At 41.2% G+C, this 26,532-nt stretch overlaps 3 protein-coding genes across 7 annotated transcripts in view; 2 read left to right on the top strand and 1 right to left on the bottom strand.

Annotated features, from left to right (window-relative positions):
- LOC121398106 (tektin-4-like) overlaps positions 1-26,532 on the bottom strand; it is a 109,103-nt gene that overhangs the window by 35,435 nt on the left and 47,136 nt on the right. For 4 of the 5 annotated variants that reach the window (XR_005964106.1, XR_005964107.1, XM_041576666.1 and 1 more), the window contains one exon: positions 13,678-13,821. Coding sequence is in view for 1 of the 5 variants with exons in the window: in XM_041576667.1 (XP_041432601.1) it covers positions 13,678-13,821 (144 nt within the window). In the remaining 4 variants the exon portion in view is untranslated. Of the gene's footprint in view, positions 1-4,561; positions 4,878-13,677; positions 13,822-26,532 lie in introns of those variants that run through there. The other variant, XM_041576665.1, reaches the window with a different exon arrangement.
- LOC121398105 (DNA-dependent metalloprotease SPRTN-like) lies at positions 1,232-3,585 on the top strand. The gene is made up of 2 exons (XM_041576664.1): positions 1,232-1,762; positions 2,790-3,585. Exons 1-2 carry the CDS (start codon positions 1,529-1,531, stop codon positions 2,991-2,993), a joined length of 438 nt encoding a protein of 145 aa, XP_041432598.1. The 5' UTR covers positions 1,232-1,528; the 3' UTR covers positions 2,994-3,585.
- LOC121398104 (DNA-dependent metalloprotease SPRTN-like) lies at positions 16,668-20,800 on the top strand. The gene is made up of 3 exons (XM_041576662.1): positions 16,668-17,784; positions 18,364-18,486; positions 20,013-20,800. Exons 1-3 carry the CDS (start codon positions 17,668-17,670, stop codon positions 20,214-20,216), a joined length of 444 nt encoding a protein of 147 aa, XP_041432596.1. The 5' UTR covers positions 16,668-17,667; the 3' UTR covers positions 20,217-20,800.

Genomic DNA, 26,532 nt, shown 5'->3' with positions numbered 1-26,532 from the left:
TAGTGCCACATTTACATACACAGGTATACGTAACACCAAGGTATTTTAAGTCTGGTAATTATTTGCCCATTATAGCTGCATCAATAAATAGCGAATTTGGCCTTTAAAAGTGAAATGTTTCCGTTTAAGAGCGACAGGTTGCTGGAGTGAGCAGTTGTATGACATCACAGTGAGGCACCTCCAGCATGCACAGAATGTCATGTGACTTCATGTGACATCATAATGAGAAAAACCAACTTTATCCAGTTAGTATAGAGTAGAGAGTAGAGAGAGCACAAGTTGAGGGAGATGGGTGTATTTTTTTCTTCGCCGAATGGCTCCTCGGAGCAGATTTCGGAAATACATTCTCCTGATATTTGTACGACTCATGAACCTTCTGAAAACTCTTCAATCAATTCTCAGACTCGTGAGAATCCTTCTGTGGCTTGTCCGACTGATGCGGATCTTGTGGTGACTCAACCAGATCTTGAACGTCTGTCTGTTGTCGATCCATATTGGGAGGTGCTGGACCCCAAACCTGATATCCACGCCCTATTCCATGAATATAATAGGAAGTTCTTTCGTGGACAGCTGCCTCCAATTGACCTTAAATGGAGCAACAGGTTAAGCTTGTAAGTCAGAAACGAATGTGCTTTGTTGTTTATAGACCTTGGGGGACAATCTGTATCACTGTCACTACTATACAGCTTCACACCCCAACTTTACTAGCCTGGTAAGATGCACAGGAGGGAGAGATATGTATGTGCAAGAGCTGGAGCGCTGTTAGTTTTCTGTTAAATGCTCATATGCACTCGCTCCATGCATTAGTCTGTCATTATCTGCCTTCTGCAAAGCAAATCTACTAACAAGGGCACAACAAGTACCTACATACTGGCTGTACAGGGCAGGGACTGGAACAAGACAAGTACAGTAACATATAAATAGTGTTTATTCTCAAATCTGCATGATTTTCTTTTTCAGAAATGCTGGATATTTCAAATGTGAGGCTATCAGCAGAAGATGCAGCATTCGACTGAACAAGCCTCTCCTTGATTTACGGTCAAGGAAAGATACAGTGGAAGTAAGTTGTGTCTTTTTGTTGTGTCTTTTTGTAGTAACTGTCAGCAGTCCGTTTCTCTACATGCAGGATTGAATTCTTACAGTTAGCTCTGATCAGTCATTACTCTGTGTTGCTTTAGATCATGTATCTGAGCCAAATTCCAGACATCTCCTGCTACAATAGTCAATAAGAGTTAAAAGGAGATAGGGAACCAATTCTGTCTTTATTTTTGGGTCTCAAAGTGGAATGTCAGATTCAGTCTGGGTCCTATTAAACAGCAGGTTAAGAAACCCTATATTATATGATGGGAATGTTCTCCTGCTGACACAGCAGCCCCATGGCACAAGTCAGTTGATGTTGAAGATCAACGTTTCTCATTCCTTTTCTCCTGACCTGATGCCACAAAATGGTTTAGTAGAGGAGACTCACAATTTAAAATAAAGACAGATGTGAACCGCTCAAATATGTTTCCCTTTCTGTTATTCCCTTATGGAATTAGATATATTTGTGCATGTGAATAGAGTTCCATACAAAGATGTGATGTATTTTCTATACATGACGACAGAACAAGTAATATTGGGGCTGTTTCTCCCCCTACAGACGCTCCTGCATGAAATGATCCACTACTACCAGCGTATCAATGGTACCCGTATCTTAGACCATGGGCCGGAATTTCAGTATCACATGGAGCGTATCAATAGAGAAAGTGGAGCAGATGTTACGGTAAGTGTTTTCAGACATTAAATCATTCCGATAAAATCCAAACAAGTATTTTACATGAGAAATTCTCCATCAGCTGGGAGTAGGATGGTAAAGAAAAATTTCAGTTTAGCATTTTGCTTCTGGACGAAGGTAAAGTGCCCCAAAATTCCTATAAAGCTCTTGTTCTGCTGCTTGTTTATAATAAATAGTTATTGGACTTTACCTTACTGCTGAGTTATATTCAGTTGAATAATCTAGATCAGTACTGCCCACATTAAAGGGGGCCTATATATCAGAGTATATTCAAATTTAAAGGAGTTTAGAAAAAAACAACTCGCATTAATTCGAAATTTGACCCTTGATAAATGTGCCTCTAAATGTTGCAAAATCGTAACGGTTCAGAATCTGCACCTGAATTACTGAGCCGCCAGACTCAAACATCAGAGACAGGGACATTCAACTTTGATTTTGGAAAAACTGTAAAAAATGGAAAGTGATTGAAAGAAAGTCTTTATTTCTGGGGAACAATCTGAAAAAATTTAACTGAAAAAAGTTTCTGAAAGGTGAACAATCCCTTTAAAATGATGACACCATTAGTGATATGCAGCTCGCCCGATACCCGCGGGTCGGGCAGCTATGACCCTACCTCACACTCTTCTTCGCGGGTGGTCACCGTCAAATGCCGGCTTCCGGGTTCTTCTTTTATAGACGCTGCACCTGCTCGCTCCACCCCTTTTGTGATGCAATCGGCGGGGCGGGTCTATAAAAGGAACCCGGAAGTTGGGCTCGGGCCGGCGTGGGTGGTGGGAGGGCGGGTGTGGGTTGGAGAAATACCGACCCACACATCACTAGACACCATGTACATTAATCAATGGCACCCACAGGCAGGATGAAAGGCAGAAATATTCCTAAAAGGCCACAGAGTCCTCCATATTGTTACATGTAACCACTGGCTCTCCAGCCCTAATCATGTGCGATTGTACGATTATATTCTACCTGCTGAATCCCCAGTTTCAGGTTTCGTAATATTTCTCTTGTTATTTTATAGATCGATCATGATTTCTATGATGAATACGAGTCACTGAAGCGCCACAGTTGGAGATGCAATGGCCCCTGTGCACAAGTAGTGAGACGGGTAATGGACAGGACTCCGTATTCCAAGGGGCACAAGCGCGAATGTGGAGGAGAGTTTATAAAGATCCAAGAGCCTGACGATAGTCCTCCAAACAAGAGAATGAGATTGGACCAATAGAGTCACTTTGGGAATATTATAGAGACTTTGTCCTTGGCTAATATGCTGCTAACAACTGTTTTGCCAGAATATAAGGCAGTGGCACAAAAATGGCCCAGTTCTCAGCTGCTGAAAAGAAAAGGCTGATATCCAGATAGGCCTCATGACTGACTATTGCCATGGGCAGTGCATTGTGCCAAAAATGTGCCAAGAAAATGACAATGACAAGCAGCCATAAGATAATTATTGACTAATTTATATGAGGCATGGGCCCAGTGCAAGCAAGAAGAGCAAAACTTGCTACTGAACTGGCCAGTAGAAGGGATACAAGTTGGATACTGTGACTATTCCAATGGATATAGAAATCACATCAAGAGTCACACAGAGTCTAAACAAGGAACAGACACAACTGAATGGAATAGTATCCCTGATGCCCCTTCTTGCCTACAGCACTTGGCACAGCGTTGAACTATGGAAAATGAAATACTATCCAGACATAACCTGCAAGAAGTTAATGTAGCGGATAGATCAGTGAATTACATTTTCACCATCCTTTAATGTAAAAAATATCTTTCTGTATTTAATTTTATAATATACTTTTTTTAACAAACAATCAATGTTCTGCTTTCATTTATCTGGAATGATTGTGACATTTACTAGTGTGGTTTATGCACAAATTATAAGTCCATCATCCTGGGTAAGAGCACTGGGGAGCTTTGAGTCCCCAGTGCTCCTTAGGATGGGGTTGGGCAACAAGTCGCCCCTGAAATTTTGCTGCCCTAGGCCCTGGCCTTTTTGGCGTTGCCACAAATCCGGGCATAAAATTGGTTATTTTACACAGGGACTAAGTTTTACCTGCAACCTACATGCTGCCTTCAAGGTTACAACTCCCAAACTTAGTTGCCCTTTTATTGGCCACCAGTTGGACAACTGCTGGAAAGGGTTGGAGCTACAACATAGAGCTGGCCACTGCTTCTGTATAAATTATAACAAACAAGGGAAAGTTGTGCTCACCACTCATTTTTAAAACCATTAAACAGGGGGTACAATGAGGCTGTGACCACAAAATTCATTATATGTGTGTGTGTGTGTGTGTGTGTGTGTGTATATATATATCTAGTCCTGTAAGTGCACTCTTAACCAAAAAACAGCAACTGCCTGGGCACTGGTCAAAACCATAATACATAAATTAACATACATTTTATTTCAACATTTCGCCTCCATCACTCGGCCCGTCTTCCTAAAGACGGCACAAGTGATGGAGCCGAAACTTTGAAATAAAATTCAATCCTGATATTTCACTTAAGAAATCCTTGGAGTGCGGTTATTTTTGGTGATATATATATACGTATACTGTATATCCATATCCATACACACACTTACCCTAGTAACCAGGAAGTAACAGAGAGTGGAATTAGAATATTGGGGCCTAAACAAGAACAAAAGTAACAGTAATTATAAAATTGTACTAGAAATGCACCAAATCGACTATTTTGGATTCAATCAAACACCTGAATCCTTCATGGAAGATATGACCAATAAAGAACCAAATCCTAATTTGCATATGCAAATCAGGAACGTTAAGTGGAAAAGAGAAGGTGTGGCTAAAAAATGTTCTACTTCCTTGTTTTGTGACAAAAAGTCACATGATTTTAAGGATGTGGATGAATCCGAATCCTGCTGAGATAGGCAGAATTCTAGCTGAATACCGAAGTGAATCTGGATTTGGTGCATCCCTAAATTAACACAATAGGGATAATTACGATGAGAGTTGCCCCATGTTAAAATGAAACCTGCTGTAATATACACGTTAAAGTAATAAGTGATATGATACCGTATCTGCTGAGCTGTTTGATCCAACGTCCTTTTCAGAAGTTCTTGAACATTTCAGATCGGGTCCACCTCCTAAATGAGGCAAAAATATTTGGTTATCCTTAAATAAAAGTCTTTCTACCTCCTCCACCCCTCCAAACAATAAGAATCATCTGCTTTCGGGTAACAATCAGAGTAAGCCAATATCTGTTGAATCTGAAAGCCAAGTCTTCATGCAAACAGGACAGGATAATGGTTCAGCCCACACTCACACTTCTACACTTGTATAAACCTTACATGGAATCAGGGGCCCTCCCCAAATTGCCAACCAGGAGAAGGGGTCCTTATTACTTGTATCACTCACTGTATAAAAGATGTATTTTGGGTTGCCCAGACCATGTGCAGCTTCCTTACAGCCTCTGCAGCTTCCTTACAGACTCTGCCCCCAAAATCTCACCAACCACTCATTTAGGGTCTAAGTTAGAATACAGCGGATCATATGCAGGAATCCAAGGGGAGAATTGAACCAAATCAGGTATTTCCAGTCTGTGACCCTTTAGCAAGTGTTGAACTACAACTCATCATGTCATCCTTATACTGAAAATATCTTACAACTTGTACTTAATATACAGTCTTTAGTACTTCTATGTATCCCTCACCCCCCTCCCCAGGGGCCCACCAGATGCTGCCGGACTGGGCAAACAGCTCATTTCCCTTATCCTAAAACAGATGCTGCATCTGGGAGTCTCTCTTCGCTATAACATACCATACAAATAATGAGGCCCCAAGGCCAGAGATACAAGAGACTCCACTCTCTTCCTGCCCCACCTACAGTTACATTAGCACCTGCCACTAATACCATTGCCCATTGCCCAACCACCACTATTTGGTGGAAGTGGTGCAGCGTCCAGTTGCTAAGAGACAGGGAGCCAATTGAGTAAAGGTGTGGGAGGGTCTTCTGGCCAAATGTCACAACCCATCTACAAATGTTTCACTGCGTCCCACTGAGACTGAGTAAATAACTGCAAAGATCTGAGTAGTTGTGGGAAATCTGGAGAGCGAGCACGATCACGGTTAAATCTGTGCACCCCTCACACTAACGTCTCCTCAGTCCACCACACTTTTTCTTCATGCCGGTTCCCCAATCAGATCCATGTTCCTATTAAGCTCCGCCCTCCCCGTATAAAAACGCTTGTTTTGTCACTAAGTCTAGATGCGGGACAGTATGACGGTGTGTTTGTATGTGAGTGTTGGGATGTAAAACACACCTCAGTGGATACAGGCGGGGGCCGTACGTGGGCCAAAATGGGAACAAAGGGGTTACAGGCAGGGGCCGAGGTTTCCATTACCGGGTACAACGAGGAGCCCCTATAGGAATCTCAGGAATCCATCAGTGTAAAAAAAGCAGGGCCCCAGGAAGTTCATAGCGGCCATTAGTGGGCAGGAGATATATTTAGGGGCTACAAATTCTAAATATACACTGACAACCCTCCATCTGTCATTGTGCTTCAAGTCTCTACACTGGGTGCTGGGAGTTACAAGATGGCTGGGAGTTAGTGAATCCTGGGAGTTACAGGATGGCTGGGAGTTACAGGATTGCTTGGAGTTAGTGGACACTGGAAGATACAGGATGGCTGGGAGTTAGCGGCTGCTGGGAGTTACAGGATGGCTGGGAGTTACAGGATGGCAAGGAGTTAGCGGATGGCTGGGAGTTAGCGGATGCTGGGAGTTACAGGATGGCTAGGACTAAGGGGATGCTGTGAGTTACACGAAGGTTGGGAGTTAGCGGATGCTGGGAGTTAGTGGATGCTGGAAGTTAGCGGATGCTGGAAGTTACAGGATGGCTGGGAGTTAGTGGATGCTGGGAGTTACAGGGTGGCTGGGAGTTAGTGAATGCTTGGAGTTACAGGATGGATGCTGGAAGTTAGCGGTCACTGGGAGTTACAGGATGGCTGGGAATTAGCAGAGGCCAAGAGTTACAGGACGGCTCGGAGTTACAGGATGGCTGGGAGAAAGTGGATGCTGCGAGTTAGCGGATGCTGCGAGTTACAGGATGGCTGGGAGTTAGTGGATGCTGGGAGTAACAGGATAGCTGGGAGTTAGCAGATGATGGGAGTTACAGGATGGCTGGGAGTTAGTGGACTTGGAACTTACAGAATGGATGGGAGTTACAGGATGGCTGGGAGTTAGCGGATGCTGGGAGTTACAGGATGGCTGGGAGTTACAGGATGCTGGGAGTTACAGGATGCTGGGAGTTACAGGATGGCTGGTTAGTACAACTACAGTGGGGTTGCTGTAAATTGGAAGTCCCTGATTTAGGAAACCTCCTCGAAGACAAGTGGCCAACATTTCCACTCTCCCCAGGGTCTCTCTCATCCAGCTCTGGCCCTGGGGCCCCACTATTTGCATTCTGTGAGGGTCCCATAATGGCGCTTGACCGTATAACTGCCCAAATGTGTAATAAAGATAAAACACAACAGATACAGCACCCTGATCCTGCCACTAGGCAGGTATGGGACCTGTTGTCAAAATGCTGAGGACCTGGGGTTTTCCAGATAAGGGATCTTTCTGTCATTTGGATCTCCATACTTTAAGGGGCAGATTTATCAAGGGTTGAAGTGAATATATGAATTTTTAAATTCAAATTTTCAAGGTTTTTTTTTTAGTAGAATTCGGCTAGGCAATAGTTAAAATTTGATTCAAATTTAAAAAAAAAAAAGATTCTAATTAGATTTTTTAAATTATCATGTGCTGGCCCTTTAAGAATTCGAATTTGACTTTGCCACCTTAAACCTGCCGAATTGTTGTTTTAGCCTATGGGGGACGTACTGGGATCAATTTGCAGTTGTTTGCAGCCTTCATGGTATATTTATTTTTTTAGAGAAAAAAACTCGAATCAAATTCGTTTCGAGTTTGCGGGTTGATCCCATTCACCCGAGTTTGAAAAATTCTCATTTTTTTTGATACATTTCAACTGATCGTTTTTTATTCGAAATTCGAGTTTATGGGAGTTTTTACAAACTCCCATGAACTCTTAGCCTATGGGTGACCTCCTAGAACTTATTTGGAGTCAATTGGTGGGAAAAACATTGAACCAAATTCGATCAAATGCGCTATTCCTTCGATTCGTACGATTAAAATTTGGCCTATTCGATCTAAAACGGACCTATTCGACCAAAAAAAACTTCAACTGAATTTCGGTTGGTCCTTTTGAATTTGAATTTTTTTTCAATTTGAAATTCAACCCTTGATAAATATGCCCCTTAAATTTGACCCTTGATAGATCTGCACTTTAAGGCGCCCATAGATGTAGAGATCCGCTCATCAATGTCGCCAAACGAGGTGGGCGATATCGGGCTGATCCTAGGGCCCAATAATCGGATGAGAATGGATCTGATACGGGCGGTCAAATTTTTATTTATGAAAATTTTCAAAAAAATAAACACTCATAAAATATGACATTACTTGAGTATTTGCCAATGGGATTTTATAACCTGCCCGATCAAGAATTGGCCGACTTTCGATCGTGGAAGCCTGTCAGATGGCCCCACACATGACTCAGTCTGTCGGCAGCTTTTTTCGGCCCGTGTATGGGGGGGCCTTAAGTCTGTTTAAAAGAAAAGAAAAGTAAAACATTTGTAGGGAATCCGTGCAAAATCATTGCACTTATCCCTGTAAGGCTGTTACCTAGCAACCAGCTATTCAGTGCAGTAGGAAGTGACACAGCAGCTAAGGAGTGGCAGGCAGGAAAAGGAAGTCACAGAGACTGGAAAAAGAAGAAAGCCTGGCATAGAGAGCCGCATGGTGGACAGAGAAGGAAGCAAGAGAGCTGCTGGTGGGACCAGAGAGCTGAGAGGCTGCATGTATTAGGTGCCCATTTATTTTATATAAACTGTTATTTAGTTTAACCAATAGTGTGTGTGTTATTACTGTATTCCTAGTGGGGCCAACCGTAGGTCATTCCCGGATCCCACTAGGTGGAGGCACCAGTAAGTACCAGGTACCCAGTCTCTCCCAATACCACTGCGGAGTGGCTCAGGTTTGTCCCGTGTCATCAGGTAAGCGCCACACGTGGAGTGTAACACGGACAACAGGGTGTCGAAAGGGTTACACATTTAAACATCAAACAAACCCAATGGGATTGTCTTGCCGTTAGTAAAGGTAAATTATGGCTTAGTTGGGAGAAAGTGTAAGCAGGGGCAGAACTATAGAAGAACTAAACCCTGGGGCTGCAGGGGACCCAAGTGGTACAGGGGAGGCCCAAATAATGGGCAATTTCAACTAAACAGGACAACCTCTGGATATGGTGGGGACCCAACAACGAACTTGCCCTGCGCCATTTCTCAAAAGAGCAAACAGATTTTTTTATATTCAATTTTGAAATCTGACATGGGGCTACACATATTGTTTCCCAGCTGCCTCCAGTCATGTGACTTGTCTCTGATAAACTTCAATAACTTTACTGCTGTACTGCAAGCAATTCGGCAGGAGTGATATCACCCCCCCCTGCAGCCAAACAACAGAACAATGGGAAGGTAACCAGATAGCAGCTCCCTAACACAAGATAACAGCTCCCTGGAACATCTAAGAACAGCACTTAATAGTAAAAGCCAAGTCCCACTGAGACTGATTCAGTTACATTAAGTAGGAGAAATAACAGCCTGCCAGAAAGTAATGCCATCCTAATGTGCAGGTACAAGTCACATGACTGGGGCACATGGGAAACTGACAAAATGTCTAGCCCCATGTCAGATTTAAAAATTGAATATAAATAAAAATCTGTTTGCTCTTTTGAGAAATGGATTTCAGTGCAGAATTCTACTGGAGCAGCACAATTAACTGATGCATTTTGGAAAAAAAACATGTCTTTCCATGACAATATCCCTTTAACCATTGATACCTCCTTAATAAAAGCAGACCAATGGGTATCCACATTAATGTTTATGTTATAATTTTATTGTATAAAAATAGCCCATGGCATAGGATTATGAAAACAACATGATGGTGGCACCTCCCCATGGTTAGTACATTATACATTACAGCTAGTGATCAGCTTGTCTAGCCCTAATCATGTGTGATTGTGCGATCATATTCTACCCTGCTGAATCCACAGTTACATTCAACTAAACAACTACAGAAAGAAAAAGATTATCCTGTCATGGGAAAACATGTTGTTTTTTTCAAAATGAATCAGTTAACAATGCTGCTCCAGTAGAATTCTGCCCTGAAATCCATTTCTCAAAAGAGCAAACAGAATTTTTTTATATTCAATTTTGAATTCTGACATGGGGCTAGACAAATTGACAGTTTCCCAGCTGCCCCTAGTCATGTGACTTGTTCCTGCACTTTAGGAAGGAACTAATTTCTGTCAGGCTGTTATTTTTCCTACTTAATTTAACTGAATGTGTCTCAGTGGGACCTGGATTTTACTACTGAGTGCTGTTATTAGATCTTCCAGGCAGCTGTTATCATGTGTTAAGCAGCTATTATCTGGTTACCTTCCCATTCGTCTGTTGTTAGGTTGCTGGGAGGAAAAGGGAGGGGGTGATATCAATCCAACTTGCAGGACAGCAGTAAAAAGTGACGTTTATCAGAGCACAAGTCACATGACTGGAGGCAGCTGGGAAACTGACAATATGTCTAGCCCCATGTCAGATTTCAAAATTAAATATAAAAGAATCTGTTTGCTCTTTTGAGAAATGGATTTCAGTGCAGAATTCTGTTGGAGCAGCACAATTAACTGATGCATTTTGAAAGAAACATGTTTTCCCATGACAGTATCCCTTAAAGAACCAGGTTTAGAACAAAAACAATTTCAGGTTTCATGATATTTTTTTTTTAGATTTTAAAGCTGGAAAGAGTCAGAAGAAAAAGGTAAATAAGAAAAAAAGAGAAAAAAAGAAGCCATTTGACAAGTTGCTTGGAATTAACCATTCTATAATATACTAAGGGGCAGATTTAATCAAAGGTCGAGGTGAATTATCTAATGAAAAAAAATTTGAATTTCAAGCTAATTTTTGTGTACTAGGGAATAGTCCAAATTCTATTTGAATTTGAAAAAAAATTGGAATATCGAAATTTATCATGTACTAAATTCAACTTCGACCGTTCACCATCTAAAACCTGCTATTTTAACCTGTGAGGGACTTCCTAGAACCTAATTGGTGGACTTTGAAAAATCAAAGTTTTTTTTGGGAAAAATTTCTAATCGAATTCGCTATTCTTTCGATTCGTACGATTCGAATTTGCCCGAATGTAGACCTAGTCGATCGAAATTGGGAAAACAAAGATATCAGTGCAGCAGAATTGAACCAATGCAAAGCCTAAGGCATTTTGTCCATTTCTTGTTTTAAATTCAAACAGTATTTGACTGGGCCTTTGAGGGTCCACCAGGCAACCTGACATCCATGGCTCACTCTGTGCTAAGAGTAGATATTAAGGGCAGATTTATCAAGGTTCGAGTTGTGTTTCCCATGAAAAAATTTTCATTTTCGAGTTAAAAAAAACCCTTGAATTTTTAGAGTTAAAAAAACTAGAATTTTTTGAGATTTATTATACCCCGACCAAGGAAATAGCTTGAATCCAAAAATACACCACCTAAAACCTGTGGAGGTCACACAGGAGTCAATGGCCGAGGTCCCCTGAACCAGTTGAAGATGTTACTAGCCTTCATGATGTTTGAGCTTTGTGTTTTGCCCGAAAACTCAATAAATGTAAGTGATTCCAGTTTTTTTTTCGCCGAACACTTGATCAATTTGAGTTTTTTCTTAAATTAGAAAGCATTCGAGTTGTGAGTTCATTCGAAGTTAAAAAACTCTAAAATTCGACCTTTGATATCTAACCACCTAAATGTATCATGTATCTGCAGTGTTGGACTGGGACACCAGGGGCCCACACAAAAACGAGACCCACTCTCTGTATTATTATTCTTAATCTCCTCACTCAACCTCTATTCCTAATTTGCATATGGCGGGAAGTTAAAGTTGAATTGACGTATATATTGCAGCAAATACATTATACTACACAAGCCCGGGAAACCTTAATAAAATAAAATAAAGTTGTTATATTGCCCTACACATGAGCCCAGTGTATAGTTTATGTGCCGTATGTTAGGAAATGTAGGGGGAAGGTGGGTTACGCCAAAAAAATGTTATGCTCTTTTGCAGCCTATCACCCTGAAAAAAGATTTTTTTGGGACTTCGCCTGGTCTGAGGTGGAGAAGGCAAATCTGGCGCAAGAGGCAACGTTCAGTAAAATCCGCATCTTAGTGAATTTGGGTAGTTACGTCCATTTGCCAGCGTGCAACTTCGCCAGGCGTTAGGGAGCCTCATTTTTTTCTCATACAAATAGGGAATGGCCTTAAAAAAGGCCAAATGTTTAGCAGCACGAGGGGCCACTGACCCCGGGAGTTGTCCTGGTATCCAGGTTGGGCCAGTCTGACACTGAGTATCTGTATGTCACAATTCTGCCATATAAATAAATTCTCCTTGTGCTACAGGCCTTAGTTTCAAGTACCATGTTGACAAATACATGCCACCTTCCAATAAGAGTGCCCCTATATACACATTTGTGCAAAGTGCTGGTAACATGACATTATGCAAGAATAGTTTAAAGGGGTTGTTCACCTTTAAATTAACTTTTAGTATCATGTAGAGAGAGATATTCTGAGACAATTTGCAATTGGTTTTCATATTTTATTATCTGTGGGTTTTTGTGGAGTTATTTAGCTTTTTATTCAGCGGCTCTCTAGATTGCACTTTCAGTAATCCGGTAGCCAGGGTTCACATTCCCCTAGCAACAATGCACTGATTTGAATGAGAGACTGCAATAAGAATAGGAGAGGCCTGAATAGAAATATGTAATAAATAGTAGCAATACAAAATCTGTAGTCTTACAGAGCATTTGTTTTTTTTAGATGGGGTCAGTGACCCCCCCCATTTCAAAGCTGGAAAGACTCAGAAGAAGAAGATGATAATTAATTAATTCAAAAACTATATAAAAAAAATAAATAAAAGAACCTCAAGGTTCCTGTGTGGGACAGAAACGTCTCGTTAATAAACATTTTTTTCTCTTACAAAACTAGTGGCCGTACCATGGACAGACTATTTTAATCTTTTAGCACCCAGGTTTTTTTTATCTAACCGTAAGGTGTGCAGTCTATATCCCCTGTTCCCTATAGTATACAATATAAAATAGTTAGGCAAAAATGTATAACAGATCAGAACACTACTTCCTGCTTTTCAGCTTTCTAACTCCGAGTTAGTCAGCAAATTTAAAAGGGTTGTTCACCTTCAAGTTAACTTTTAGTATGATGTTGAGATTGATATTCTGAGACAATTTGCAATTGGTTTGCATTTTTGATTACTTTTGAGTTATTTAGCTTTTTATTCAGCAGCTCTCTGGTTTGCAATTTCAGCAATCTGGTTGCTGAGGTCCTAATTACCTTAGCAACCATGCATTGATTTGAATAAGAGACTGATATATGATTAGGAGAGGGCCTCAACAGAAACAAGAGTAATAAAAAGTAGCATGGGGTCAGTAACGCCCATTTGAAAGCTGGAAGGCAAAAAATTATAAATAAATAATGAAGACCAACTGAAAAGTTGCTTAGAATTGGCCATTCTATAACATACTAAAAGTTAATTTAAAGGTGAACCACCCCTTTAAGGGGAGCCACATGGGACATAACTGATCAGTGAGTTTGCAATTGATCCTTAACTTTCAGCTCAAATTCAAAAGCAACAGTTATGACCCATGTGCCCCCCCGCAAGTGACTGATTGGTTACTGCCTGGTAACCAATCAATGGAAAGCTATAGAGCTGAAAAGCAGGAAGTAGTGTTCTGGCTATTATGTTAGACATCCAGTCACTCCAGCCTTCGTCCAGTCACTTACTTGTCTTCGTATTTAGAGGAGTTGAGGTGAAACTGGATGTCAGTGCTTTGATTGTTAATTCTTCCACACTTGTCGTCAAACTCATAGGCTTCCACCTTATACGAATAGTTCATCTCCGGGGCTTCCTTAGCATCACAATTCTGCCTGCAAGAGAAAGAGGGCATTTGAGAATAATATAATTCCTGCCCCTGTACAAAATAATTTCCAGAACTGGCTAATAGGTATAGGATCCGAATTACGGAAAGGCCGCCTCCCATAGACTCTGTTTTATCTAAAGAAACCACATTTTTAAAAATGATTTCCTTTTTCTCTTTAATAATTAAACAGAGTCTCGTACTTGATCCAAACGAAGAAATAATTGGGTTTATTTAATGTTTACATGATTTTCTAGTAGACATAAGGTATTAAAATCCAAATCACGGAAAGATCCATTATGTGGAAAGCCCCAGGTCCGGAGCATTCTGGATAACAGGTCCCATAGCTGTAGTAGCACCTCATCTAGCAAGCAATCGGCAAATAGCCTTTCATATATTAACCCTAACATATTCTACTGTAATCATGTTTTGCAGCAATATAGGGGTTTGTGTATTATAGAGTTAGGAAGTATGGCACCCCCACCCCCACCATTTCAATGCTGCAAATGAATCAGACAAGGTCTGGGTCATCCTTGAAAGGAATTGTTCAGCTTTAAATTAACTTTTAGTATGATTTAGAGAGTGATTTTCTGCGTCAATTTGTAATTGGTTTTCATTTTTATTATTTGTATTTTTGAGTTATTTAGCGTTTTATTCATCTGCTCTCCAGTTTCAGCAATCTGGTTGTTAGGGTCCAAATTACCCTAGCAACCCTAGCATTGATTTGAATAAGAGACTGGAATATGAATAGGAGAGGGACTGAATAGAAAGATGAGTAATAAAACGTAGCAATAACAAAACATTTGTAGCCTTACAGGGCATTTGTTTTTTAGATGGGGTCAGTGACCCCCATTTAATAGCTGGAAAAGCCAGAAGAAGGTAAATAACCAAAAACACTGAAAATAATATACAATGAAGACCAATTGAAAAGTTGATTAGAATTGGCTATTCTATATCATACTAAAAGTTGATTTAAAGGTGAAGAAGAAAACGTGAAAAACTAATAGAACTTGTAGCCACAATTTACATATATAGAAACTTGGAATGTGCCTTACCGCTTTGACAAAATGCAATTATTTAATTTAGGGATGCACCAAATCCAGGATTCGGTTCGGGATTAGTCCAGGATTCGGCCTTCTTCAGCAGGTCAAATCCTTCTGCCCGGCCGAACCTAATCCTAATATGCAAATTAGGGACGGGGAGGGAAATCGCATGACGTTTTGTCACAAAACAAGGTAAAAATGGATTCCCCTTCTCACCCCTAATTTGCATATGCGAATTAAGATTCGGTTCTGCCGTATTTTTTGCAATGGATTTAGGGGTTCGGCCGTATCCAAAATAGTGTATTCTGTGCATCCCTAATTTAATTTGGGACCCCAAACTATGTCACAGCACCATTCACATAATCTTGAAACTTGCCTTGAATCTCAAGAAATTCTGAATTTTCAGAATCCCCCCCAGATGCAAATGGAATTGTATTCAATAGATGCTCATTACTCGGCCAACTATGATCTTTTCTTTGCTCAGATGTAAACAGTGTTACATAACGAATCGTTACAATTAAAGCACGTGGACAAATTCAATAAAAGACACCGACTCATTTAGCTGATCAATATAATTAAGCAGTAATGAAGGAATGAGGTTATTACATATAAATGTTAGGCAGGCTAATTAAGCAGAAGTTCTGCTGCCAGTAGACATCTGCCATATTCATATCATTAAAGGGGAATTCCGGCTTCCAAACCCAAATTTGATAAAGAGGCCACATAACACAGAAATGCCAGCTCAGCAAAGTAGTCAGACAGATCAGCAGGAGAGCAGAGGGCTAGGCTTAGGGAACTGTCCCAAACCATTATAAATCATGAAAAATCTGCATATATTTTAATTGATGTATACTGCAAAGTTGCTTGAAATTATGTTTACTTTTCAAAAATATTTATAGTTATATTTTTGAGGAGTTTCCCTTTAATGACTCATCAGCAGGGTCGGACTGGGCCAGCGGGATACCAGGAAAAAACCCAGTGGGCCCCTGCCAGCTCAGACCTGCTCCCCCAGAAAAGAGAGCTGCGGTGCATATTCTGCGCATCTTCTGCACACGGCACATTTGTGAAGGTAGGCAGGGGGCTGGCGTTCAGGAGGGGGCCCTGGACTGCCAGGAGGGGGGCCCTCTGACAGCAGCCCCGGTAGGCTCCGGGCCCCCCAGTACGACCCTGCTCGTCAGTAGCCCTATTCTGATTATTAAAGGAACCCCCTATCTTTCAGTTAAACCCAGACAATGGAACAGGAAGAGAATGGGAACAACCACAATACATGCAGACTACAATGGAGTTGCCCTCAAGATGCTCATGTACTGGATCTGTTTCTGGAAATAAACTGTTTGTTGTTCTGATGTACTTGACTTGATCGCAATGTAGGCCCCTTTGCTTTAAATGGTCCATGAAACGCTCATACTTTGACCTCTATCTGCTGAGATAGGCAACAAAAAACTTGGAATTGAGTCTCTATTGTGTTTTCTTTTTACTACTCATCTTTCTATTTAGGCCTCTCCTATTCATATTCCAGTCTCTTATTCAAATCTGTGGATGTTTGCTAGGGTCATTTGGGCCCTAGGAAATTTTAAACTGGACACCTGCTGAATAAAAAGCTAAATAACTCAAAAATCACAAAGAATAAAAAATTAAAACCAAACACAAGTTGTCTCAGAACATCAGTCTCTTTAGCTGGTGATCAGTAGATCTCAAGACAATGGAAAATTTTAGTTTTTTATTTTTAACCCGAAAATTTGAGTTTCGAATAACAATAACCTTAAAAAATCAAATTTTTCAGGTTAAAGACACAGTGCCATTTCCCCAAATCTTTTAATTTAATGCAGGAATTTCTCAAAATGCTCGTGCAATAGCAGAAGTTGCAAATTAGTGCCACATTTACATACACAGGTATATGTAACACCAAGGTATTTTAAGTCTGCTAATTATTTGCCCATTATAGCTGCATCAATAAATAGCGAATTTGGCCTTTAAAAGTGAAATGTTTCCGTTTAAGAGCTACAGGTTGCTGGAGTGAGCAGTTGTATGACATCACAGTGAGGCACCTCCAGCATGCACAGAATGTCATGTGACTTCATGTGACATCATAATGAGAAAAACCAACTTTATCCAGTTAGTATAGAGTAGAGAGTAGAGAGAGCACAAGTTGAGGGAGATGGGTGTATTTTTTTCTTCGCCGAATGGCTCCTCGGAGCAGATTTCGGAAATACATTCTCCTGATATTTGTACGACTCATGAACCTTCTGAAAACTCTTCAATCAATTCTCAGACTCGTGAGAATCCTTCTGTGGCTTGTCCGACTGATGCGGATCTTGGGGTGACTCAACCAGATCTTGAACGTCTGTCTGTTGTCGATCCATATTGGGAGGTGCTGGACCCCAAACCTGATATCCACGCCCTATTCCATGAATATAATAGGAAGTTCTTTCGTGGACAGTTGCCTCCAATTGACCTTAAATGGAGCAACAGGTTAAGCTTGTAAGTCAGAAACGAATGTGCTTTGTTGTTTATAGACCTTGGGGGACAATCTGTATCACGGTCACTACTATACAGCTTCACACCCCAACTTTACTAGCCTGGTAAGATGCACAGGAGGTAGAGATATGTATGTGCAAGAGCTGGAGCGCTGTTAGTTTTCTGTTAAATGCTCATATGCACTCGCTCCATGCATTAGTCTGTCATTATCTGCCTTCTGCAAAGCAAATCTACTAACAAGGGCACAACAAGTACCTACATACTGGCTGTACAGGGCAGGGACTGGAACAAGACAAGTACAGTAACATATAAATAGTGTTTATTCTCAAATCTGCATGATTTTCTTTTTCAGAAATGCTGGTTATTTCAAATGTGAGGCTATCAGCAGAAGATGCAGCATTCGACTGAACAAGCCTCTCCTTGATTTACGGTCAAGGAAAGATACAGTGGAAGTAAGTTGTGTCTTTTTGTTGTGTCTTTTTGTAGTAACTGTCAGCAGTCCGTTTCTCTACATGCAGGATTGAATTCTTACAGTTAGCTCTGATCAGTCATTACTCTGTGTTGCTTTAGATCATGTATCTGAGCCAAATTCCAGAAATCTCCTGCTACAATAGTCAATAAGAGTTAAAAGGAGATAGGGAACCAATTCTGTCTTTATTTTTGGGTCTCAAAGTGGAATGTCAGATTTATTCTGGGTCCTATTAAACAGCAGGTTAAGAAACCCTATATTATATGATGGGAATGTTCTCCTGCTGACACAGCAGCCCCATGGCACAAGTCAGTTGATGTTTAAGATCAACGTTTCTCATTCCTTTTCTCCTGACCTGATGCCACAAAATGGTTTAGTAGAGGAGACGCACAATTTAAAATAAAGACATATGTGACCCGCTTAAATATGTTTCCCTTTCTTTTATTCCCTTATGGAATTAGATATATTTGTGCATGTGAATAGAGTTCCATACAAAGATGTGATGTATTTTCTATACATGACGACAGAACAAGTAATATTGGGGCTGTTTCTCCCCCTACAGACGCTCCTGCATGAAATGATCCACTACTACCAGCGTATCAATGGTACCCGCATCTTAGACCATGGGCCGGAATTTCAGTATCACATGGAGCGTATCAATAGAGAAAGTGGAGCAGATGTTACGGTAAGTGTTTTCAGACATTAAATCATTCCGATAAAATCCAAAAGTATTTTACATGAGAAATTCTCCATCAGCTGGGAGTAGGATGGTAAAGAAAAATTTCAGTTTAGCATTTTGCTTCTCGATGAAGGTAAAGTGCCCCAAAATTCCTATAAAGCTCTTGTTCTGCTGCTTGTTTATAATAAATAGTTATTGGACTTTACCTTACTGCTGAGTTATATTCAGTTGAATAATCTAGATCAGTACTGCCCACATTAAAGGGGGCCTATATAGCAATCATATTAACTCAGTTCAGTTGGTTTCAGACAGTTCACCAGAAATAATTACTTTTTCCAATGACTTTCTATTTTCTATGTGAGACTGTTTTTCTAATATTTGAAGTGTAAAGTGTCATTTTTCACCTTCTAAAGCAGCTCTAGGAGTGGGGGGGTCGCAGACCCTGTAAACTGTTCTAAACTGATACATTTAGTTGATACATTTCTTATCTTTGTCCCTGCTGTGCAGAGTCTTTGGGTTTCTTTAAAGGCAGCTGTTAGAATTGATACAATAGTTGCTAATACTCCAGAGATGCTGCTGAGAAATGTATCAGCTAAGGGGCAGATATCTGTATTAAGGGTTGAAGTGAAAATTCTAATTCGAATATTCAAATGTTTTTTTTTTGGTCAAAACTCCCAAATTCGTGAATTATCCAAACTCAATTCGAGTTTTAATTTGAATTTCAAGAATCGAGTTTAGTAAAATTTGTGCGAGTTTTAGATATTCGATTTTTTCTGAATTTAGAGTATATTCAAATTTAAAGGAGTTTAAAAAAAACAACTCACATTAATTCGAAATTTGACCCTTGATAAATGTGCCTCTAAATGTTGCAAAATTGTAACAGTTCAGAATCTGCACCTGAATTACTGAGCCGCCAGACTCAAACACCAGAGACAGGGACATTCAACTTTGATTTTAGAAAAACAGTAAAAAATGGAAAGTGATTGAAAGAAAGTCTTTATTTCTGGGGAACAATCTGAAAAAATTGAACTGAAAAAAGTTTCTGGAAGGTGAACAATCCCTTTAAAATGATGACACCATTAGTGATATGCAGCTCGCCCGATACCCGCGGGTCGGGCAGCTATGACCCGACCTCACACTCTTCTTCGCGGGGTGGTCACCGTCAAATGCCGGCTTCCGTCTTCATTTTTTATAGACGCTGCTCCTGCTCGCTCCACCCCTTTTGTGATGCAATTGGCGGGGCGAGTCTATAAAAGGAACCCGGAAGTCGGGTCACTGTGGATGGTGGGAGGGCGGGTGTGGGTTGGAGAAATACCGACCCACACATCACTAGACACCATGTACATTAATCAATGGCACCCACAGGCAGGGTGAAAGGCAGAAATATTCCTAAAAGGCAACAGAGTCCTCCATATTGTTACATGTAACCACTGGCTCTACTCCAGCCCTAATCATGTGCGATTGTACGATTATATTCTACCTGCTGAATCCCCAGTTCCAGGTTTTGTGATATTTCTCTGGTTATTTTATAGATCGATCATGATTTCTATGATGAATACGAGTCACTGAAGCGCCACAGTTGGAGATGCAATGGCCCCTGTGCACAAGTAGTGAGACGGGTAATGGACAGGACTCCGTATTCCAAGGGGCACAAGCGCGAATGTGGAGGAGAGTTTATAAAGATCCAAGAGCCTGACGATAGTCCTCCAAACAAGAGAATGAGATTGGACCAATAGAGTCACTTTGGGAATATTATAGAGACTTTGTCCTTGGCTAATATGCTGCTGTTTTGCCAGAATATACGGCAGTGGCACAAAAATGGCCCAGTTCTCAGCTGCTGAAAAGAAGAGGCTGATATCCAGATAGGCCTCATGACTGACTATTGCCATGGGCAGTGCATTGTGCCAAAAATGTGCCAAGAAAATGACAATGACAAGCAGCCATAAGATTATTATTGACTAATTTATATGAGGCATGGGCCCAGTGCAAGCAAGAAGAACAAAACTTGCTGCTGAACTGGCCAGTAGAAGGGATACAAGTTGGATACTGTGACTATTCCAATGGATATAGAAATCACATCAAGAGTCACACAGAGTCTAAACAAGGAACAGACACAACTGAATGGAATAGTATCCCTGATGCCCCTTCTTGCCTACAGCACTTGGCACAGCGTTGAACTATGGAAAATGAAATATTATCCAGACATGACCTGCAAGAAGTTAATGTAGCAGATAGATTAGTGAATTACATTTTCACCATCCTTTAATGTAAAAATATCTTTCTGTATTCAATTTTACAATATACTTTTTTTAACAAACAATCAATGTTCTGCTTTCATTTATCTGGAATGATTGTGACATTAACTAGTGTGGTTTATGCACAAATTATAAGTCCATTGTCCTGGGTAAGAGCACTGGGGAGCTTTCAGTCCCCAGTGCTCCTTAGGATCGGGTTGGGCAACAAGTCGCCCCTGAAATTTTGCTGCCCTAGGCCCTGGCCTTTTTGGCGTTGCCACAAAACCGGGCCCGACACTGCTTATTTTACACAGGGACTAAGTTTTACCTGCAACCTACATGCTGCCTTCAAGGTTAAAACTCCCAAACTTGGTTGCACTTTTATTGGCCACCAGTTGGACCACTGCTGGAAAGGGTTTGGAGCTACAACATAGAGCTGGCCACTGCTTCTGTATAAATTATAACAAACAAGGGAAAGTTGTGCTCACCACTCATTTTTAAAACCATTAAGTGGGGGTTCAATGAGGCTGTGACCACAAAATTCATTATATGTGTGTGTGTGTGTGTGTGTATATATATATATCCAGTCCTGTTAGGTGCACTCTTAATCAAAAACAGCAACTGCCTGGGTGCTGGTCAAAACCATAATACATACATTACCATACATTTTATTTCAACATTTCGGCTCCATCACTCGGGCCATCTTCCTGAAGACGGCCCGAGTGATGGAGCCGAAACGTTAAAATAAAATTCAATCCTGATTTTTCACTTAAGAAGTCCTTGGAGTGCGGTTATTTTTGGTAATATATAGTGAATAAAGTACCCCCTCTTGTAAAATATAAGGATATTATAAGTTACCGAGGAGTTTCATGACCATATAAAAACACGAGGCCGAAGGCCGAGTGTTTTTATACAGGTCATGGAACTCCGAGGTAACTCCTAATATCCTCATATTTTACAACTGGGGGTACTTTATTTATTATAATACACAAATTTTAGTGAGTCATGTGACAGAAATGACATCAGAACTCACCGTTTATAACTGATGACATCAGAACTCACCGTTTATAAGGATATAATTTACAGGATATTCATGGTGTTTGTGTATTATATATATATATACTGTATATCCATATCCATACACACACTTACCCTAGTAACCAGGAAGTAACAAAGAGTAGAATTAGAGCAATAGACTTTTGGCTGATGGGGGCAGTGACTGCTGTTTGAGAGCTACAAATAATTTAGAAAAAGTAAAAAATGAAGACCAATTGAACAGTTGCTAATAGGATATTCTATAACATGCTAAACGTTAAAGGCGAACCACCCCTTTAATAATTATGCAAAAATCTCTTCTCTTCTGCTGTGAAACTAATCGAAGCTTGGGTTCAGGTTTCAAACATGCCTCTCTGAGTAATTGATCCAGCATTATTAATCATTAGCCTCCAGGTGCAAGTACTGCCCCCTTTATTTTTCCCTATCCCATGATCCTCTTTGGCTTTCCAGTTCTATTTCAATAGACTTGCTGCACACTGGTGTTTTTATGCAGTTGTAATTAGACTAGTGGCATAAATATTGGGGGGCAGACCCCAAGATTGAAGGGGGCCCATGGGGGGAGAGGGGGTAGCGGGTGATGTGATTAATGAAGCACTGGGCACGTGGCTCATAATTTCATGATGGGGGGCAGAATCAGTTTTTTCCCAAAGGGTGTTCCTGCGGTTACCCCACTGATTTGTTGTTTGAAGGGATATTGTCTTCAGGTATTTACTTTCCAGTACACAAGGTGGAGCGAAGCTTGTGTCATTGCCCCCAAACTAATGGAAAAACAGAAAGGCCATGGCCCACCCTGTTTTAGGCCACACAAATATCAGTAGCTTTACTCATATTCTACTAATAAACCACCTGCAACTGCCTGAGTAGCCAGAAGCAGTGCCACTGAGACCAGCACATTATACTATAGTGGTTCTTATGTTACAACAGGCTGAGTACCACCATCTTTATATTACAACCTGAATTTATAAATGAATGTTGTTACGAATGGAAACATTCTCCAGAAATGTGAATAAAGGGACTACGTTAGTATCAGATCTGTCCCACAGCACTTTTGCTCATAAGCGCATTTGCTAACGAGAAACCTGCTCCCCCTGTAACTAGAAATGCACCAAATCGACTATTTTGGATTCAATCAAAAACCTGAATCCTTCATGGAAGATTTGACCAAATAAAGAACCAAATCCTAATTTGCATATGCAAATCAGGAACGTTAAGTGGAAAAGAGAAGGTGTGGCTAAAAAATGTTCTACTTCCTTGTTTTGTGACAAAAAGTCACATGATTTTAAGGATGTGGATGAATTCGAATCCTGCTGAGATAGGCAGAATTCTAGCTGATTACCGAAGCGAATCTGGATTTGGTGCATCCCTAAATTAACACAATAGGGATAATTACACTGAGAGTTGCCCCATGTTAAAATAAAACCTGCTGTAATATACATGTTAAAGTAATAAGTGACATGATACCGTATCTGCTGAGCTGTTTGATCCAACTTCCTTTTCAGAAGTTCTCGGATCAGGTCCACCTCCTAAATAAGGCAAAAATACTTGGTTATCCTTAAATAAAAGTCTTTCTACCTCCTCCACCCCTCCAAACAATAAGAATCATCTGCTTTCGGGTAACAATCAGAGTAAGCCAATATCTGTTGAATCTGAAAGCCAAGTCTTCATGCAAACAGGACTGGATAATGGTTCAGCCCACACTCACACTTCTACACTTGTATAAACCTTACATGGAATCAGGGGCCCTCCCCAAATTGCCAACCAGGACAAGGGGTCCTTATTACTTGTATCACTCACTGTATAAAAGATGTATTTTGGGTCACCCAGATCATGTGCAGCCTCTTTACAGCCTGATGGAGGCTCTGCCCCCCCAAAATCTCACCAACCACTCATTTAGGGTCTAAGTTAGAATACAGCGGATCCTATGCAGGAATCAAAGGGGAGAGTTTACCCAAATCAGGTACTTCCAGCCTGGGACCCCTTAGCAAGTGTTGAACTACAACTCATCATGTCATCCTTATACTGAAAATATCTTACAACTTGTACTTAATATACAGTCTTTAGTACTTCTATGTATCCCTCACCCCCCTCCCCAGGGGCCCACCAGATGCTGCCGGACTGGGCAAACAGCTCATTTCCCTTATCCTAAAACAGATGCTGCATCTGGGAGTCTCTCTTCGCTATAACATACCATACAAATAATGAGGCCCCAAGGCCAGAGATACAAGAGACTCCACTCTGTTCCTGCCCCACCTACAGTTACATTAGCACCTGCCACTAATACCATTGCCCACTGCCCAACCACCACTATTGGGTGGAAGTGGTGCAGTGTCCAGTTGCTAAAGACAGGGAGCCAATTGAGTAAAGGTGTGGGAGGGTCTTCTGGCCAAATGTCACGACCCATCTGCAAATGTTTCGCTGCGTCCCACTGAGACTGAGTAAATAACTGCAAAGATCTGAGTAGTTGTGGGAAATCTGGAGAGCGAGCACGATCACGGTTAAATCTGTGCAGCCCTCACACTAACGTCTCCTCAGTCCACCACACTTTTTCTTCATGCTGGTTCCCCAATCAGATACATGTTCCTATTAAGCTCCGCCCTCCCCGTATAAAAACGCTCGTTTTGTCACTAAGTCTAGATGCGGGACAGTAGGACGTTTGTATGTGAGTGTTGGGATGTAAAACACACCTCAGTGGATACAGGCGGGGGCTGTACATGGCCCAAAATGGGAACAAAGGGGTTACAGGCAGGGGCCGAGGTTTCCATTACCGGGTGCAACGAGGAGCCCCTATAGGAATCTCAGGAATCCATCAGTGTAAAAAAAGCAGGGCCCCAGGAAGTTCATAGCGGCCATTAGTGGGCAGGAGATATATTTAGGGGCTACAAATTCTAAATATACACTGACAACCCTCCCACTGTCATTGTGCTTCAAGTCTCTACACTGGGTGCTGGGAGTTACAGGATGGCTGGGAGTTAACGAATGCTGGGAGTTACAGGATGGCTGGGAGTTAGCGAATGCTGGGAGTTACAGGATGGCTGGGAGTTACTGGATTGCTTGGAGTTAGTGGACACTGAAAGATACAGGATGGCTGGGAGTTAGCGGCTGCTGGGAGTTACAGGATGGCTGGGAGTTACAGGATGGCAGGGAGTTAGCATATGCTGGGAGTTACAGGATGGCTAGGAGTAAGGGGATGCTGGGAGTTACACGAAGGTTGGGAGTTAGCGGATGCTGGGAGTTAGCGGATGCTGGAAGTTACAGGATGGCTGGGAGTTAGTGGATGGCAAAGAGTTAGTGGATGCTGGGAGTTACAGGATGGCTGGGAGATAGTGGATGCTTGGAGTTACAGGATGGCTGGGAGTTAGTGGATGCTGGGAGTTACAGGGTGGCTGGGAGTTAGTGAATGCTTGGAGTTACAGGATGGATGCTGGAAGTTAGCGGTCACTGGGAGTTACAGGATGGCTGGGAATTAGCAGAGGCCGAGAGTTACAGGACGGCTCGGAGTTACAGGATGACTGGGAGTTAGCAGATGGCTGGGAGAAAGTGGATGCTGCGAGTTAGCGGATGCTGCGAGTTACAGGATGGCTGGGAGTTAGTGGATGCTGGGAGTTACAGGATAGCTGGGAGTTAGCAGATGATGGGAGTTACAGGATGGCTGGGAGTTAGTGGACTTGGAACTTCCAGAATGGATGGAAGTTACAGGATGGCTGGGAGTTAGCGGATGCTGGGAGTTACAGGATGGCTGGGAGTTAGTTACAGGATGGCTGGTTAGTACAACTACAGTGGGGTTGCTGTAAATTGGAAGTCCCTGATTTAGGAAACCTCCTCGAAGACAAGTGGCCAACATTTCCACTCTCCCCAGGGTCTCTCTCATCCAGCTCTGGCCCTGGGGCCCCACTATTTGCATTCTGTGAGGGTCCCATAATGGCACTTGACCGTATAACTGCCCAAATGTGTAATAAAGATAAAACAGCCTGATTCTGCCTCTAGGCAGGTATGAGACCTGTTGTCAAAATGCTGAGGACCTGGGGTTTTCCAGATAAGGGATCTTTCTGTCATTTGGATCTCCATACTTTAAGGGGCAGATTTATCAAGGGTTGAAGTGAATATATGAATTTTTAAATTCAAATTATGTTTTTTATTTTTTTTAGTAAAATTCGGCTAGGCAATAGTTAAAATTTGATTCAAATTTAAAAAAAAAATAAGATTCCAATTAGATTTTTTAAATTATCATGTGCTGGCCCTTTAAGAATTCGAATTTGACTTCGCCACCTTACCAGCCGAATTGTTGTTTTAGCCTATGGGGGACGTTCTGGGATCAATTTGCAGCTGTTTGCAGCCTTCATGAAAAATCGATTTATTAATTTTTTTAGAGAAAAAAACTCGAATCAAATTAGTTTCGAGTTTGCGGGTTGATCCCATTCACCCGAGTTTGAAAAATTCTCATTTTTTTGATACATTTCAATTGATCGTTTTTTATTCGAAATTTGAGTTTATGGGAGTTTTTACAAACTCCCATGAACTCTTAGCCTATGGGTGACCTCCTAGAACTTATTTGGAGTCAATTTGTGGGAAAAACATTGAACCAAATTCGATCAAATGCGCTATTCCTTCGATTCGTACGATTAAAATTCGGCCTATTCGATCGAAAACGGACCTATTCGACCAAAAAAAACTTCAACTGAATTTCGGTTGGTCCTTTTGAATTCAAATTTTTTTTCAATTTGAAATTCAACCCTTGATAAATATGCCCCTTAAATTTGACCCT

Source organism: Xenopus laevis, chromosome 9_10L (genome assembly GCF_017654675.1).
Source record: "Xenopus laevis strain J_2021 chromosome 9_10L, Xenopus_laevis_v10.1, whole genome shotgun sequence".
NCBI classification, from domain to species: domain Eukaryota; kingdom Metazoa; phylum Chordata; class Amphibia; order Anura; family Pipidae; genus Xenopus; species Xenopus laevis.
Note: the sequence above shows the minus strand (reverse complement) of the source record. Positions and strands in the feature narration are given on the sequence as shown.

What these genes read in the sequence shown, in the direction of transcription:
- LOC121398105 (XM_041576664.1), top strand. Translation starts at nt 1,529, where the DNA reads ATGGAATTAGATATATTTGTGCATGTGAATAGAGTTCCATACAAAGAT. An exon ending in AAAGTGGAGCAGATGTTACG is followed by an intron (nt 1,763 to 2,789) that starts GTAAGTGTTTTC and finishes GTTATTTTATAG; the next exon opens with ATCGATCATGATTTCTATGA.
- LOC121398104 (XM_041576662.1), top strand. Translation starts at nt 17,668, where the DNA reads ATGATTTTCTTTTTCAGAAATGCTGGTTATTTCAAATGTGAGGCTATC. An exon ending in CAAGGAAAGATACAGTGGAA is followed by an intron (nt 17,785 to 18,363) that starts GTAAGTTGTGTC and finishes CTCCCCCTACAG; the next exon opens with ACGCTCCTGCATGAAATGAT. An exon ending in AAAGTGGAGCAGATGTTACG is followed by an intron (nt 18,487 to 20,012) that starts GTAAGTGTTTTC and finishes GTTATTTTATAG; the next exon opens with ATCGATCATGATTTCTATGA.